We start from the raw sequence: 17,524 nt of genomic DNA on the forward strand, positions 1-17,524 counted from the left end.
CACGTACTAATGAAACATAATAAGCTTTGTAAAAGGAGAACAGCAGCAATGAAAACCACCCCACTACCCTTGCAGTTAACACAAATGAAGCCAAGAACACTACAGATACTGGCTGCTGAGTTTCCATACATTGATCAATGCTTTCTGGATGTTCTTCTCATTTTACCTTTCACAACTATCAGACACAAGTTACACATGGAGGCACTGGAGCTGGTAGAGTAGGTGTATTTCATCACTTCTTTTAAACAACCATCATCTTTCCTTAGGGAACCCCCTCAGATCTATATCTAATGTAGCCCTGTCTCAAACCAAAATCCTGGGGTCAAAAATATTCAATCTTCCAGCCAAGCAAAACCTTTACATAGTGGTATATGGATCAAATGCAGACTTCGGATTGCTAGGGAGGACCCATTACCGATATGATGCTGGTTTCCTATTAGGTTCATAAGCTACGATATATGTACAGCACCATGAACACACATTTACAAAACATGGCGAAACTGTAAAGTACAACAGACATCATATTCAGTCTCATTTAAAAATGTACTAAATGGAGCCTGTAATTCAAGTTGCACTTAGTAGAAGAGGGGAGATTCCTCCAGATTGTTACCCAATTAGAAGGACTTCCTACTATGTATGGCTTGTTGAATAATAGATAGAAGGCATACAGTACCTTTCTTGTTTAACTGCAGCACAGAAGGAGGTGGTGTAGCAACTTTCATTGCAAGCCCATAGGCTCCCCGGAAAGAATGACTGTCTCGAACAATGAATGACCCAGGTTCCTTGTCCTTGAGAACAGCAATGGCTGCAAGGGATTCCAGGAAAGAGAGAGAAAAATAGTTCCGGAACAACGCACACATCCAAAAAGGTACCGAAGTGCAAATCTATAATTAATAGGAGACTAAAGGAAATAAGATTCTTTTCTCTGTCTTTATTGCTGTAGAACAGAATACAATCATGCATATTTAGGGCATCTGAGTGGAAACATCTTGTGCAAATCTCACAGGTACTTATTTCAAGAGAAGCCTGAACTACAGATCCCTACTGATTTTTAAACCAAGAAGGACATGCAGGTCCCACCATCATTCCTACAACCAGTGCAAGATCAAGCTGATTCCTGCTTATACTTTGTCAACTTGTTAGAAACATGACAGAGAGCGCAGCCTGTAATTCCCAGGCTGACTACGCAGCACTGTTTTTCTTTTCCTACGCAGCTTCAACAGGCGGAGCAGATCTGTTTTCATCCACCACCAAATTCCTGTCCCTGCAAAGCAGTCTCACTCCCTTACTAGTTTTAAAGCAAAGGAAGGCATGTCAGTGAATATTTGTTCTTTGACTGTGCAAGCATTGAAATATTTTAGATACGTATTCTGTAACCTCTGCTGGAAGTGTGATCTGAAGTGCTCCCCACAAGGAGCCATTTGCAGGGGAACTGCTCTTGCTTTGCATGAGTCTACTGCAGACTTTGAAATCTAGTAGCTAAAATCTTAAACTCACTTTGAAAGAAGACAAAAGGTTCATCTAATCATTGATCTTAATTTGATCTTAATAAAACCTTAGTACTTAGCTTTTTTTTCCCTTAAACTTTTTTGAAATACTTGTGTTTGTTTCCAGAATGTCTAACGATCAGCAAGCCTTCAAAGAAACCCTGGAAAAAACCCAAATTTGACCCCGGAGTCCTTAACTATCTGTATACACAGAACATGGAAATAACACATATGGGGCATGAAGCAATATTTTGCAAGGCCTGAGCTATGATTACGTGAAAAAAGAGTAGTAACAGAAAATCAGGAAAATGCAGATATAATTGTCTCTCCTCTTTAACTGAGTAAAGCAAATGAGTATATATTCTGCTCTATTGATCTGTCAGATGGTGAAGAAAACAACTATTTTCACAATAACCTGTCATATGTTGAGAGGAGGAGGATAAATATATAAAACCCTGCAATTCAGCAGTACTTGCATAACACTTGTAAATCCGGAGGGGGACAGTAATCATTTGTCACAGGAGCAGTCCATTAAGCACAGGAAAAAAGAACAAGCGCTCCCCCTCCTCGGCAACAGTATCTTAAAACACTTTTTAAAAGGAATTTCACTTGGTAGGGTGAAAAGAGGCATACTAAAAGGTTGGGAAGATTTTCTTTGCATTTGTTCAAGCAGCTAGGTTTAAACTTCCTTTATGATCTGTTCCCCGCTCTGGACTTCCATCAACTCAGAAAGTATTTTTTGCACATTTAAAGACTCAGTTCTCATTATGGGCGGGGAGCAGACAAGGGGAAGGGGACTGGAGTGAAAGGACCAGTAAAACATCATCCCAAGATGAATTAATGATCCATTTTCTATGATCCTTATTCCCTTGGGCTCATATTTACCACTATGCTATAAGAGGCATTTCACCATTTGAGAAACTATGAACTAGACAGACATAGCAATTCATCATTTGCCAATGGCTGAAGGCTATTTTGGCTATTTACTGTGAACTGCCTTCCCCACGCAGAACTAATTTGTAATTTTTCCTTTTTGACAACTGCATTTTAAGAATCCCAGTTTAAAATCCTGGCATAACTCATTAAATACAATTCAGTATAGCTGAATATTACAATACGGTGCAGACCAATTGCATACAGAAAGCACCCAGCACGCTTTATTTATGCATTGTTGCAGGGACAAGGTACAAGATTGTATGTATACGTATTCACATCCATAATAAAAGCTTTCTCCATCTCATTCAGTAATACATCTACGTACAGATGTACTGTATCTGTATTGTACATCATACAGGTGTCGGTCCATGGGAGTGTTATTTTTTGACCTTTAAGAAATAATCTGTGTCACTTGCGGCTGACAATAAAATTCAGGCTACAGAACAACTGGTAAATAAGGATGTTTTTACGATGACTTCCAGCTAGTGAATTATTCTCTGATGTTTAGCATCTCTCAGCCTATTATCTGTGCAGGGAAACACACGTGGCTGAGATCATGCCAGAGCAGCACACTTGTACTCAAACGGTTTCTGAGAGCAGACAGTTGTTTGCTATTGCATCACGCATGTCTGCCATTCCAAAACCTGGAGTTTTTCAGTAAAGTGCATTTGCATCAGCTACCACAGGCAGATTTAAATTTCATCGCAGTTAGTTCAGTTAGGCTAATAATTTGTCTGATCAACTGCATAGTTTTCAAGGACTGCTTGACTGCCTTCCACTCTCAAATTCAGCCTTTGGACAAAAGAAATTAAGTGAGGTTGTCTGTGTCCCTTCTAGATTTTACATTTCTTCTTGTATTTCTTTTAGACATCAGGTATGCATCAAAAAAATTTAAGGGGAATTCACCAACTAGCCTTTCTGGGAATGGGTATGTCAGAATACGTATCAGCTGATATACCTTGTTCTCTTGAAATATCTGGCTTATACCAGAACTTGGATGTGTCCTGGACAAATTTTACGGTCACATGTTTATCGGTTGTGTTTTCTGTGAAATAAAAGGGAAAAAAATGTCAAGAATTTTTTTAAATACAAAAGCATTTTTTACTTTTCTTTTCAACTTCTGATCACCTTAATTATTCAAAAAAGTCATGATTAGAAGGACAATTTAGAGAAACTCTGACTTGTTTTAGAACCAGAAAATGCAATAATGTACACTAAGATTCTGAAAGCATTTTTGAAGTTTCATTTTGCAAAACCCACGAAATACAAAAACCTCTTACATTTATAAAGCTGTATGAAATACAAAGCTTCTCACTGGGGTCCAGTGACTATACATCTGCATTTTTAACTATTCTTGACGCAAGTCTACAAAGGTGCAGAGAGAAACCAGCCCTTATTAAAAGAAGCTGGACTCCAAAGCGCTTGCATGTGGTTTGGCAGTTCAAAAGGCAGGCTGCCCTTGGCTGACAGAAGCAGAGAAGAGGCACAGGAAGAATCTTGCAGCCGCCTTCTCATCCAAAGCCAGTGAACTGGCACCACTTACTGCAAACATTGCAGTTCTCTGCGACATTTTCATTCCATTGCTTTTTTTTTTTTTCCCCCCACTTTTAAAATCCCCTAAATGCTTTTTATAAACTCATATAACACACAACGTGTTTTGCATTTCTCTGATGCAGAACCTACCTGCCACTGGGGAAGTGCTTAACATTTTCGAGAAATCTGGGAGGACGTTTGGGAAGGGGATGCTGATTGTGCTTCCACTGTGGGGGCTAGAGAAGCCACTTGAAGAAGGTGACACGGAAGCAAAGGAACGGTCTCCTTCAGAGGACCTCTTTTTCTCTGGAAGAGGTGGTTGAGCATGTAGGTTCCCTCCATGGTGCTGCTGAGCAGCACTGTTCTGGCTGTTGTGTCCAGAGGCCACTGTCAGAAAGTTTTGTGTCAAAAAGCCATCGTCCTCAGCACTTGTCACTGATGAGCTCACGGTTTTAGGAGAGATGCTACTATTCCCTACGAAAGTAGCTTGTGTCTCCTCTCTGGGGGAGCTACTGCCCCTGTGGGCCCTGCCGTAGGTCAGGTAGGCCCGGGCGCTGCTGCTGGCAGCAGGTTCTTGCTGTGGCTCTGCTGGTGAGTTCTCCAGGCCGCTCAAGGTGACGATTTGCAGTCCTGGAGTTTGGAAATGAGACAAGAGAGAGACATCTTGCATGGCGTCTGAAAATTCAGAGGGCACGAGGTAACCTCCTGGTGGCCTGCTGTTTCCCATTGAAAGCTGGAGCGACGGGGAAGCTGTAGGGCTGCTTTCAAGCCAAGGACGTTCTGTTGCAGAAGAGCTGTCAAAAAAAACCCCAAAACTGAACACAAAAATAAAACAACGGCCAAGTCATTCCCTTGAAACGACCCTGTATAACCCATACTGCAGCGATCATTGAAAGCAATGAGTCACTTCACCCAGGACAATATCTGAGAGTGCTCTTTTTGACAACGTGCTGGAGCTGGTGATGCAGCCGGATCAAGGGATTACAGCCCCACCCTGATCACTCATTTCTTCAGTGTAGGTCATTACTTTCTGCCTCATCTCACCCTCCACCTAGTCATGCTGATGGGACAGCTTCTGAGTTTGCACTGTAAACCAGGCCATCAAATTAATCACAGCTGAAAATACTCCTTCTTCCCCCTGTTTGAGAGGGTTACTTTTAATCTGAATCAATTCAGTGAGGCTGTTCACAGCATTGCTTCACATACAGTGGTCCTGGAGATGTCTACATGGTGAACTGAAGCGCTATCTGGAAAAGTGCAGTAGGAGGCAAGAATTTCTTAAGCCAAGTCTGCCATCAAAGGCAGAAGTTTATGGAAGAAAACTGACACTGCCAGAACAATTCTTACGTGCAAAAAAAAAAAAAAAGGAAAAATGGGCTAAGGAGGCAGTTGTGCACCATCACACAACAAATGACTAACTATGATGATAAGAACACATTTCACAAGGTGCAGGTCCCTTTTAATAGAATTTATATTAAAAAAGGAAGGGAGGCATGTCCAGTGGTTAATTTATTTGACGATAGAATCATTTTAATTGATAGCATTGAATATTTCAACAGTAAACATTACATTTTCTACTGGGTAGCAATTCCATCTGCTCAAGTAAAGAATAACAAATATCCTTATAAACAAGACAAACTAAGCTAATGATGAAACCACCTGATAAAAGTTTAAATTGTCTCTTTGCTTCTAAAAGTGAAATGGTCTCAGACTGCAGCTGGAAACCATTACCAGCACGAACAAATATAGAGAGAACAAACTCAGTGTGAGATGCAAAGGAAAAAGAGCTGACGTTAAGATATATAAAAAAAAAGAAAGGATTTTTAATTAAAAGGGAACTATGGAAATAAGTGGGTATCAATAGATTTGAATAGCTCAAAGTAGAAGGGCCACAAAGAAATGGAAGGGAAGCAAATGGAAGAAGATGGAATTGCAAGGAAAAAACCACCACAGCTGTAGGTATCTGCTAGATGAAATGAAAAATGCCGGAAAAAACATTTAGAAAGAAGGGAACAAAATTTTCTAGATAAAGTTTGAAGTAGGAATGTAAACTTGGTAATGAATGCATTGCCTGATAAGCTTTTAATTCATACCCACTTATAATGAAATGTTACATTGCTTCCTCCTCAGAAAATACTAACATACTTTGTTCAGTCTTATGATTCATATTCACAATCACAAAACGAAAACATTCTTTCACAGTCCAAGTACCGACTGAAAATGAAATTAATTAGATGGGAAGATAAATAAAAGATAAATAGGAATCAACATACTTGAAGTCCTCACTGAGAGTCTGACAGACCAACCAACAGCATTCCAAATACTTACTCTGAAAAAGGAGCCAATTATCCAAGAACAAGAATAGGCTAATTAGCCACAAAGGAATGTTGTTGCGGAGTGACAGAGAAGGAAACCTAATCAGCTCTAATGTAACACCTCATCTATTAAGGAAATATAGGGCACAGCTAACGACTGATCATTCGTCCTCACGGTCTTCTGAACCTTCTAACAGTAACCTGGGGCTCCTTGTTTGTTTGCTGTGTTTCCTGCTATTTCTCATCTTATTGCTGTAAATTCTTTGGGACAAGGACTATTTTGTAAATTTATACTACTCAAGCTCTGGTCCAGAGCCCTACATGTTTACCACAATACAAATATGAAATAATAAAATCTCTCAGCCTGCTGAGCAGTTGAAAGGGAGTCTGCTATTCGCTACCAAAAACAAATCCTCTGACATTTTACTGACTAGAAAAGCATGTACTGCAGTGAAAAGAATGCTCCCTCTCACGTACAACTTATTCCAACATGAAATTTCATGAAATGCTTTTCAGTAAAGCATTACAGAAGCTGGTTAAGCACACAGGAAAATATGTAAGAGCTTGTGCTAGCACATAGTAAAGTAACTGAGCTATAAATTCCTATTTATTTTTGAACTCCTATTTATCTTCAAAGCTAATTGTGTCCCTGGCATATAAATAACATCTGTGCATCTGGTGAATTCCAGCTGCTGAACAACATCATCATTAAATGTCATAACCAAACTTGACGTCCTTGGACAAATGCTCTGCCATGAAGATGCAAGTGTAACATCTTGGCCAGAAACTGTATTAATGAGAACTAAACAGTAAGGTAGGAGAATCTGTTCCTACCTTTCTCCCCCTGGGATAGGACTGTTACTTGAAACAGTACATGAAGATGCAAAACAGCGCTGAAAGGAGGGATCCGTCTGCATGCTGGCCCTCAGCAAAGCAGGGTTAGTGCCCACAGTGCTGTCAGACATCACCATAGAGTGGTTAATGGCTTCTGTGTAACTTTGAGATTCTGCAGCAAAGGAAACAAAGTAAAAGGCAAGTTAAAAAACAACTCACGTTTTTATGGACCTTGTACTTAAAAGAAGCGTTTATAAAACAATCTGGTTTTCTCTTATTAGAACTACAAAGAAGAGGTTTTATTTGTTTGAGCAGTAACGTTTTATTTCACAACATTACGCTGATTGCTGAAAACATCCAGCAGGACAAATGGCAGAGGAAATAAAGATTACAGAATTACACCACTCAAACTATTTGATTAATTCTCCAGGGTACCTTCTCTAGCCCCAAAGATGAGAACAGACCTGCCTGTTCCAAGTTGTTTTGCATTCCACAGTCCACTGTGTTAATCAAATGTGTCTAGTCAAGTGTCCCATGTGACTACACACACCACCAGTGTGCACTTAAAACTCCAAAGTGATATGGAACTGGAGTATTAATTCCGCCCATTGCAGAATGGGGCAGGGAACCTGATGGAAAATGACACAGAAAATGCTGAGGTATTCAAAACCTTCCTCACCTCAGTCTTTACCACTAAGACAGGCCATTGGGAATCTCAAGCCCCTGAGATCACAGGGAAAATCTGGGTCAAGGAAGACTTAACTCTCGGTGGAGGAGGCCCAAGCAAAGGCGCACTTAAAGAAACTGGACCTATGTAAGTCCACTGGGGCCCGACAGGTTGCATCCACAAGAGCTGAGCGAGCTGGCTGACACCACTGCAAGGCCACTCTCAGTAATCTTTAAAATGTCACAATGATTGGGAGAGACTCCTGAAGATTGGAAGGGAACAAGCATCACTCCTATCTTCAAGAAGGACATGAAGGATGATCCAAGGAACTGCAAGCTTGGCTAGACTAACCTCAGTCTCTGGAAAGGTGATGGAGCAACTAACCCTGAGAACCATTTCCAAACACATGAAGGAAAAGAAGACGATTGAGAGCTGTCAACATGGATTTATGAAGGGGAAATCACGCTTATCCACCCTGATAGCCTTCTTCAGTGAACTGACTAGCTTAGTGGCTAAGGGAAGAACAGTGGGTGTTGATTATCTTGACTTCAGTAAGGCTTTTAACACGGTCTCTCATAACATCCTCATAAACAAGCTGACAAAGCATGGGTTAGGTAAGTGGACAGTGAGGTGGACTGAAAATTGGCTGAACGGCTGGGCCTGGTGGCTTGTGATCAGCTGCACCAAGTCCACTGGGAGGCAAGTCACTAGCATTACATCCCAGGGGTTGATACTGACACTTTCATTAATAACCTGGATGATGGGATAAAATTTCATCAGCAAGTTTGCAGACAATAGAAAACTGTGAGGAGTGATTGATAAACCAGATGGTTGTGCTGCCATTTAGAAGTGGAAGAAATGGGCCAAGAGGAGACTCAAGAAGTTCAAACAAGGGGAAATGCAAACTCCTGCACCTGGGAAGCAATAATCCCCAGCACCAGTACATGCTGGGGGCCAAGTGGCTGGAAGACTGCTCTGCAGAGAAAGACCTGCAGCTGCCCATGAGCCAGCAATGCAACCTCATGGCAAAGGCAGTCAACAGTATCCTGGGCTGTATCAGAAAGAGCTGCCAGAAGGTCAAGGGAGATGATCTTTTCTCCCTGCTTCACACTAGCGAGGCCACATCCAGAGCTCTGTACCCATTTCTGGGCTCAGCAGTAGGAGAGAGACACGAACTTGCTTAAGCAAGTCCAGCGCAAGGCCACAAAGATGCCTGGAGCATCACTGGGACAGGAGCAGGGTCTGAGAGAGCTGGTATTTTTCAGCCTGGAGAAGACAAGGTTCACGGGTATATCGTCACTGCGTATAAAAACCTGAAGGGAAGGAATGAAGATGAGGGAGGTGGTCTTCTCTCACTCTTCTGCCCACATGAGGAGAAAAGGTGCTGAAAGGCAGTTGAGCAGCACAGAGCAGCACCAAGTTTAATTACCAGTACAGCTGCAGATTCCAGGTATGACTTTGTTCACACCATGCAGACAAAAAAGCTACTTTCCTAGTAGCTTGCAAACAGCATGGGAGCAATTGGTTTTGGATTCAAGTCTGAATTATGTTCAACTTAATTATACTTGACATGAATACTATGGGATACAGCTAAAATGGATGCATTTGCATGAGGAATAATGTGGATGCTATTACTGAAGAGCCTTATACAGCTTTATATAACCAGTCAAGCTCTAATGAGGATAACATTTAATTATTCTGGTATCATCTAAAGCAATCCAACACCTATTCACATAAGCCCAGGTTCAACAGCACTATCTTCTACCACAGAAAAGGCCATGCACTAAGATTCTGCAAGTGCCTGCACATCTGAATAGCTTCATATACCTGGATAGTTCCACTGACCTTAACACTTGCAGGACTGGAACCCAGTAAAATGATTACAGATGAAACAATGTCTAACTACTGTCTCTTGAGTAAGTACACTTCAAAAGATTGAGGGAGAAAAAAATATACAAGCAAATTACAGAACAATTCCAGTCCTACAAAAAATTAAGATCCTGTTAATGCATCTCCTCCGTAATGAAATCTTTCTAATGTAAAAAGGAGGAAGGATCTCACTATTTCTATAAGCGCCACTGAAACAAGTCTAAATAAATCTTTTCCCTTCAATTCACGGCAGAGCCTGGCTCTGCCATTATTTGAATGAGGAGGGTGTAAGGTACTTAAAAAAAAATGCCTGAGATAAGAAAATCTGCAAATCAGTGCCGTGACTGAAAAACATTTGAATTCCTCACATAGCACACATACTGTACAGAGCAAACATTTAATTGGATGAGGGAAACATTAGAAAACTGCAACGCTGCCTTTCAACTATACCCATTACTTTAACTATATCCACGCCAGCCATAAAAGTGAACTTTAAAGAAATACTGCTGAAATGCGTGTGGTGTGGAAAACCTAGAGAAATCTGAATTTCTATCTATCTAATAGGTCAGATATATTACAGTCATTCTCGTGCTAGTGCAAACACAGTCAGAAAGAGCTGGCTGCATAAACCCATGATTTAGGCCATATTCCTACTGATATCAGTGGTGCTTGTTTATGCAGGTATGACAAAGATTGACTGTTTAGCCAAGTATTATAAAGACCGATGTTAAGCCTTGAACAATTATTCCAATAAAGTAATATTACTTTGTCGTAACTGTTATCTGAGAAAGAGATGATTAGCTGAAGGTGGATTGGTCAAACTAATATTGTACATCTGAAGACTACTACAGTCTCCCCAGAAACACAGGCTAAAAGCAGATGAATCTACCCAAGCAGCAGGATCTACCGGAGCAGCATCTGTAACACAAAATCTCATTAAGTGCAACAGACATCTCATCTCTGCACATGAAACTGCAGATGCTTCCCCATTATACTGCAGGTTACAATGACTCTGCTACTGTGTGGGAGAGGTTGATGCATCCCCTGCAGGGGAATTATGATAACAAGCTTAACTCCATATGCTTGCTTGTTTTCATGCTTCTGCATCTGTTCCCCTGATAGTAGACTATATAGAGGAGTCACCGGACGCCTGTGACCAAGATCCTGGGGGCAGGAAGGGGAGTGGACGCCTTCTGAAATAGCTTAAAATCTTCTCCCACTCTAATGCTATCTCAGCTATGCACATAAAAGTTAATCTAAAGCATTTACACAGTAAGGTCCTCTCCTTTTCCCATAATAACAGCATGTGATTGCAGAAATGGACCAAGACTTCATTCTTCCCTGTTTCAGGCCTTGAACTGCTGCTATTACCTTTAAAGCACCGAAAGCTGCCCGAGGGAAGGATCGCTGTCCCATTCACAGATGCAGCATTTCTTTTGATACCCAATTTTCACAGGTGTGAAACACGAAACTAAGAGTGAAAAGCCACTGGCAGTCAGGCATGTAATGTGCAGTAAGAAGGAAAACTCTGTACAGCTCTTCCCAGGCTAGAAACAAGTGTATCTGAAAGGCACTTCCCATGAAAGCAGCTTTGTTTACATTTCAATGAAAAACCAGCTTGCTGAATATTTCAGCAATGTCCTCTCTATTGTCTGATGCAGAATCCACACTCACCAGTCAGCTGTCAACCCATGGAATCATTAACTCAGTGCAATGCCATAGCTTCTGCAGGATTTCTGTATGCATGGTACGAACTCCCTCTGGCACGTTTGCTGCAAAGCGGCAGCACTTCTCGCTGCAGGCCCCTACTAAATCTACACTGTTATATCTGTGAGAACCCTGACAATGTAAACGTGCAGCTCCCTACGTAAGGAAGTGATGTGACAAAACCAGGCTCATTCATGTTCATGTCTCTTCATGCACCCAGGTGAGACCTGAGACTCACTATCACTGATCACCAGCTTTACAGGCAGAAAGTACTAGACTCTTTGCATCATACACTGCTGAAAAGTGACATTCAGGAAGAAAACAAATACTATAGTGCCCATGTGCAATACAGAAAAACATTCAGCTCACTCTTCTGCTGTCCCCCTTCACAGCAAAGGGCAAATACTTGTAAAAGTTGCATGCTTCTTTCAGTTACAAGTAGAAATTCCTGGATGTGCCTAGGACACAGCCATATAAAGTAAGATGTTATAGATTAATCTGTATTTTAATCTACTAAATCTGTTAAAACAGAAAAGAAAAAGAACCCCCAGAAAAAATCCAGAAAAAATCCCCAGTGGCTTAACCCATACCATGGTCCGGATAAAAGATACGTAAAAATGTTCCTTTTCCTCTTTGTTGTAACAGCTGAAGGGCAAAATCACCTCACAGCTTTGGAGACAATGGTCCAACAATGGCAGGGAAGTGTAAGGAACAGTAATTCCACTTCACACCCTGTAGCAGCTTCTCATTCATTTCCATCTTTGTAGTTCTTTTTGGGAGGAGGTGATAGCTAACCGCATTGCATTAGCTCGAAAACTCCAGTCAAGATCTCCAGTTACATCTTTTGGGGAAAGAGAGCTCTAAGTCACTGTTCTGCTCCCAAAACCCTGAGCTGACCACCCCCAAATTATCTCAGGCCAGCCTAAAAGCTGAATGGACACATAAAAGCATTTTGCTCTAAAGCAGCAAAAGGGTAAGAAGCTTTGTGCAATACTTTTAAATTACACAGTCTATTTCTTGATCCATGTTTTGATGACCTTAGCAACGATGAAAAAAATCCAGCCTAACGAAAGACTTGCAAGAAGCTACATCAGGTGTGGCTGTGAAACATTCCTAGTATCAACACTCTGATTCCAAGGTCCCTCCACTTCCACCTCTCACTGTTTGTACGAACAGCTGATAAGCCCATTCCCTTAAGAAGATTTTCTGACAAACTCATCTACGAAGACAGAACTAAAGGCATCTAGGAATGTAATGGAAGAGTGTTCTGTCTCTTCTCTACACAGTAGAAGTACTATTTTTTGGTTTCGGATGCTTGCATCCCACTAAGCACTTGATATTTCTCATTCTGCCAGGATTCGCTTTGGATTGGTCCTACCAAACAAGAATTCTCAAGATCTTCTTCCCTTTGGAACATCTCTGAAAAAAAAAGCACACAGTACTCCCCGGCATTCACCAAAAACTCCTTTGCAGCTTGGGATCCAGCTGGCTCCAACTACCATTTGGAGTTTACGTGACTGCCAGTGTAGACTCCACTGCAGTGCTGAGCTGTTGATCTCTCCTTCCCACATCTAGGGAACTGTGACCGTTTCTATGATAATAGTCTCTGCTGATACAACTTTATTTTATCCAGGAGACCAAGGGACAAGAGATGGTCACTTCCCTTTTCCAGTTCTAAATTTTATTACTCATAAAGCAAGTTATACCACCATTCACCAGCTCAGAGCTGAGATACTACACGTACAAGGAAAGGCAGAGCAAGGATCGAAGAAAACCCTAGCCTTCAGTATTAAGCATCGGAACGCCCTATCTACAGACACAGTGGATAGTTCCATGCCTTGAAGTATATCAGTAAGGCAAAAAGTAACGGATGAAGATCTTAAGCACATGTTATGAAAGAGGTTCGTTTAGATATGTTTTCTTTGCAAACCTCAACATCTACAAAAGGAAAAAAGTGGAGAAAGCTTTACCAGGGAAACAATCAACAAAAGCAAAACCACCACCAAGCAAAGTACAGAGTTAATGGTACTGAGTAGGCACAATTTTAGTTCTTCTATGACATGTTGACAATATTTCAGCAAAGAAAATGTTGACAGAAAGATTAGTTGGAAAATCACAGTATGAAAAACTGGAAAAAATTGGAGCAAGGAAGAGAGCTTCAGTGGAAGGGAGGTGCTGACATGCAACATCCAGCGATAGCTAACTGGACTGGATGAAGTGAAAAGGAATGCACAATTCCAACTGTACAGTGCGTTGAGCAGCAGAGGCTTACGCTACTATGTAAAACCAGAAACCCCGAAAACAGTGAATTCATGACAAAAGGATTTGGCTCCCTGGAAAAAAGAGTCCCTCCACCAGCTGACAGAGTGCTAAGAACAGAACTGGCACCAGCGAAGCTAAGGAGCTCCTTAGCAACCTCTAGAGAGCTCACACGGAAGGCCAAAATTAAAACCTCTGCAGATGGAGAAAGGAGACAGCAAGATGGTCCACTTGAACCAGTTTACAAACTAATACCTTTCCAAGTCAATTAGCACTGTAAGGTTCTTATGGGGTATCCATCTTCTCTTTCACTCTCTCTCCTGCTTTTCCAAATGCTAAGGTGCCAAAATCGGTAAGAGAGACTGAAATAACGCTGAAACCTCTCTTGCTTTCAGTCAGTCTGCAAACTATTGACTTTACTGAAACTTTGACCTTTTACACTTGCTATATTCTGATTTTGATGTCACCAAAATACAGCGAACCAAATTAGTCACTTCCATGAAACCCATCAACTTTGGTCCTGCTGTTCCTTCCTTTCCATAGAATATGTGGAAAACAATGAAAGATACTTAAGATCTTGTCTTTTATAATTTCAGCTGCCAGGGAAGGTAATAACTTTATTACCTCTTTTGCAAAGTATATGCGATCATTTCCAACACAAGTTGTTCCACCTCTCATTCAGGGCTAAATTCCCCCAAGCTGTTGCTGCTAGTGAGCTTCCACCATTATTTCTTAAGCGTTTCAAACAAAGAGCTCTGAGAACAACAGCTGATTTACTGTATTACTGTTTCTTTTGGTTGAGAAGAGTTAAGACACAAGTAAGCTGACCTAAGTCATACAAGCTGAAAGCAAAATCTGAACAAGCCCAAGTGGCAACAGAACACCTTCCTGTTCATCGTACTCAAAAAAGAGGAGCTTTATGCTCTTCGCATTTCTGACAGGATAGAATTAGAAAGTTTATCTTTAGAAAACAGATACCTGTTAAGAAACTTTCCAAATAACAACTTGCAGACTTAGATAATGATTGTCATTGTCTGCTTACTTCCCAGTTCTGGCAATGTCCCCCCAGACCCTGCAGCAACCAAATGCTGAATCAGCACCTTGTCATTTGGCCCACTGTAGTCACCTACCAAGGAGCTCTGAGGAAGCACGAAAGTCTGCAACATTTTCTACAAGAATATTTTATAAATAAACTGGATTTTATACTGTAAGAATATTCAGCTATGTTACTGACTTTGACTATAGCAACAGAACCCCTGCTTTTCCCAGTACTTCTTCAAAACTAATTTTTTTTAGAAAAAATAAATAATCCTAGAATACTAGCAGTTTTTATCTTCTTTTCCTGTTTTTTGATTTTTACTTCACCTTAGACAGCAAAAACAAAGACATACCAACTAAGAGTATAAAGACCCTGTGTTGCTCAGATTAACTTGCCCTCCCACAACTGACTATTATCAATTCACAAGAAATTTGGAAATCCACCTTTTTAATTTTCTTAAGAAAATCTGAGAACTTGAAAGAAGGGTTAATGTCCATGCCAATGATTCCACTTCAATGAACCACACTGATAACTACAAAAAGGATAATATTAAGCCCATCTTTAAGAATGGCAATAATGAGTATTGGTAACTTGGTGAACTGGAGGACTGGACCAACAGAAATCTTATTTACGACCAACATGAAATAAAAAAAAATCTGTACCTAGGACAGAACAAGACTTTGCAACAATACAGTCTGGGATGCAACTGGTAATTAGTAGCCCTGCTGAAAAGGATCAGGAGTTGCAGTGGGTATCAGGCGGAAAGAGTCTCTTCACTTTGCTGTCACCCCAAATAAGGCACACTGAGCTACAGCAGGAGGAACACGGCCAGCAGATCAAAGGAAACTGATTACTACCCTCTGTATTTGATGCTGGAAAAGCTTCACCTGGACTACTAAACTCAATTTGAGGCCACCAGTTCAGGAAGATGAGAAGCTGGAAGTGATCCAGCTGAAGGCAACCAAGATGACCAGGGGCCTTGCTCACACAACCCACGATGACAGGATGATGTAGCCGGGATTGTTTAGTCTGGAGAAGAAAAGGAACCACGTGTGGGATCTAAAAGCAGCCTGAAACTACTACAAGAGGGTCTCTTCTCTACCGGAAGAGAGAACAGAGCCAAATTCTTCTCAGTAGTGACAGACAAAAAGGTCTTGGGAAATTTTCACTAGAAATCAAAGAGCTTTGTCATTATGGTCAGTGCAACACTGGAAGAGGTTAACCGGGGTTGTGGTGGAACCTCCGTCAGGACAGGTTTTCCTGACTCAGACAAAGCAGGATCTAGTACTTGTGATGGTCCTGTTCTGAGTCACAGGTTGGACTATGCACCCCTAGAGGGGCTTCCTAAACATCATTTCTATCTTTCTACAGTAACGCTAATTTCCTCATGCAGAAGAGTCTAACACAGTCATTTCCAAAATTTTAGTTGCATAACCCATCAATAAGAAATTTTGAACATGCATCGCCAGTATACAAATTGAATATAATAAGTAAATGAATTAATAAAAAATATATGCATATATTTAACATATCAAATATTAAATATATGTATTTAATTATTAGTCATATGCACGTACTACTGAAGTTCTAATATTTTCTTCCCACATGCCAACGGATTGTCCTATTAATCACCTGGGGTGCACACACCCCACTGTGGAGACCACTGGTCTAACACACTGACAGAAAAAAAAGGGCATGCCATTAAGGGATAAAAAGAGGGGGTTTTAGGTTTTTTTGTGTTTGGTTTTTTTTTTTCTTTTTTTTTTTTTTTTAAGGCATGGAACAGGGGCAGTTTCTCTGTTGGCCTGGAATCTGCTGTGCTTTATGCACATCCATAAACTCCTGTTAACAATTGCCTGCGTCCTTTCAGAAGAACATGTTATGAGCCAAAATCATATACCACCAGAGAGGCACCTGCAGTTCGCCCACCTTTAAAAAACCGACCAATAGCAAACAGATATAACGTAACAGGGTTTTCTTCATGCTTATGAAAGAAAAGACAAAGTTACTATTGCTTGGAGATTCTGCTCATGCCTGTTTGAGAGGATGAACTCTCTTTGCAAGTAACCAAATCAGTTGGGCTGAACCTGGAGAAGCTATGAAGATGGTGGCTCTAGCACCCACATACGAACCTCTCTGCACTAGAAAGGTCAGCTTCAACTGCTTCATTAAACACTACTGAGAAAGATCTCCGGGTATTACGTGCTTGGCTCTCACATAAAACACAACAATGCGGTGGCTGACAACCTGCGAATAAACCCAGCGTATCTGACAAGGTGGTAAACACCGCCTCAGACATCTTAGAGACGTTTATTTGGTGGAAGAAATAACGCATTCAACAGCTAGAACCCAAACTGCTAGTAATCAAAGCTAAGCTACAGTGCAGCACTGAAGCCTTCTAATTTCATACGATTATTTAGTGTGCATTTAGAAGCGTTCGTTGTGTTTTTGGGAACATTTCATAAAATGTATTTAGAATAAAAAAAAATCTGTTCTTGCCTTATGCCTAAAGAGGGCTGCGAATCATCCGTGTTGTCCCTTGAGGGGCCATGCTGCCCTCTCCTTGGCACAGCAGCTCGCCCCACCAAGCACCGGGTGAGCGAGGCTGGCGCTTTGCCACCTCCACGGGAGATTCTGGCCTGCCGGCAAGAGGCATGACAAGAGCGGGTGCACAGTGGGGCACTCCTGTGTTGCGGCAACTTCTAGCTCCCACAAGGGCCCGCAGGGGCTCCCGCCGGTAACAAACAAATGCAGCCTCTGAAGCTGTGCCAGGCGTTAGCTTATCTCCAGGCAACCCTAGGATCAGGGAATTAATTGCACTTACCCTCTGTCCCTGTCTGCACAGGGATAAGCATCAAAAGGATGATTTACCAGACAC

The 17,524-nt window shown here is 41.3% G+C and overlaps 1 protein-coding gene across 14 annotated transcripts in view; it reads right to left on the reverse strand.

Moving 5' to 3' along the window:
• TNS3 (tensin 3) overlaps positions 1-17,524 on the reverse strand; it is a 224,072-nt gene that overhangs the window by 20,540 nt on the left and 186,008 nt on the right. For all 14 annotated transcript variants that reach the window (XM_054193543.1, XM_054193529.1, XM_054193532.1 and 11 more), the window contains 4 exons: positions 7,106-7,277; positions 4,107-4,750; positions 3,382-3,468; positions 674-805 (listed from right to left, as the gene is read on the reverse strand). In XM_054193543.1, coding sequence (XP_054049518.1) covers positions 674-805; positions 3,382-3,468; positions 4,107-4,750; positions 7,106-7,277 — 1,035 coding nt within the window. The remainder of the gene's footprint in view (positions 1-673; positions 806-3,381; positions 3,469-4,106; positions 4,751-7,105; positions 7,278-17,524) is intronic.

This window comes from Rissa tridactyla, chromosome 2 (assembly GCF_028500815.1).
Source record: "Rissa tridactyla isolate bRisTri1 chromosome 2, bRisTri1.patW.cur.20221130, whole genome shotgun sequence".
NCBI lineage: Eukaryota > Metazoa > Chordata > Aves > Charadriiformes > Laridae > Rissa > Rissa tridactyla.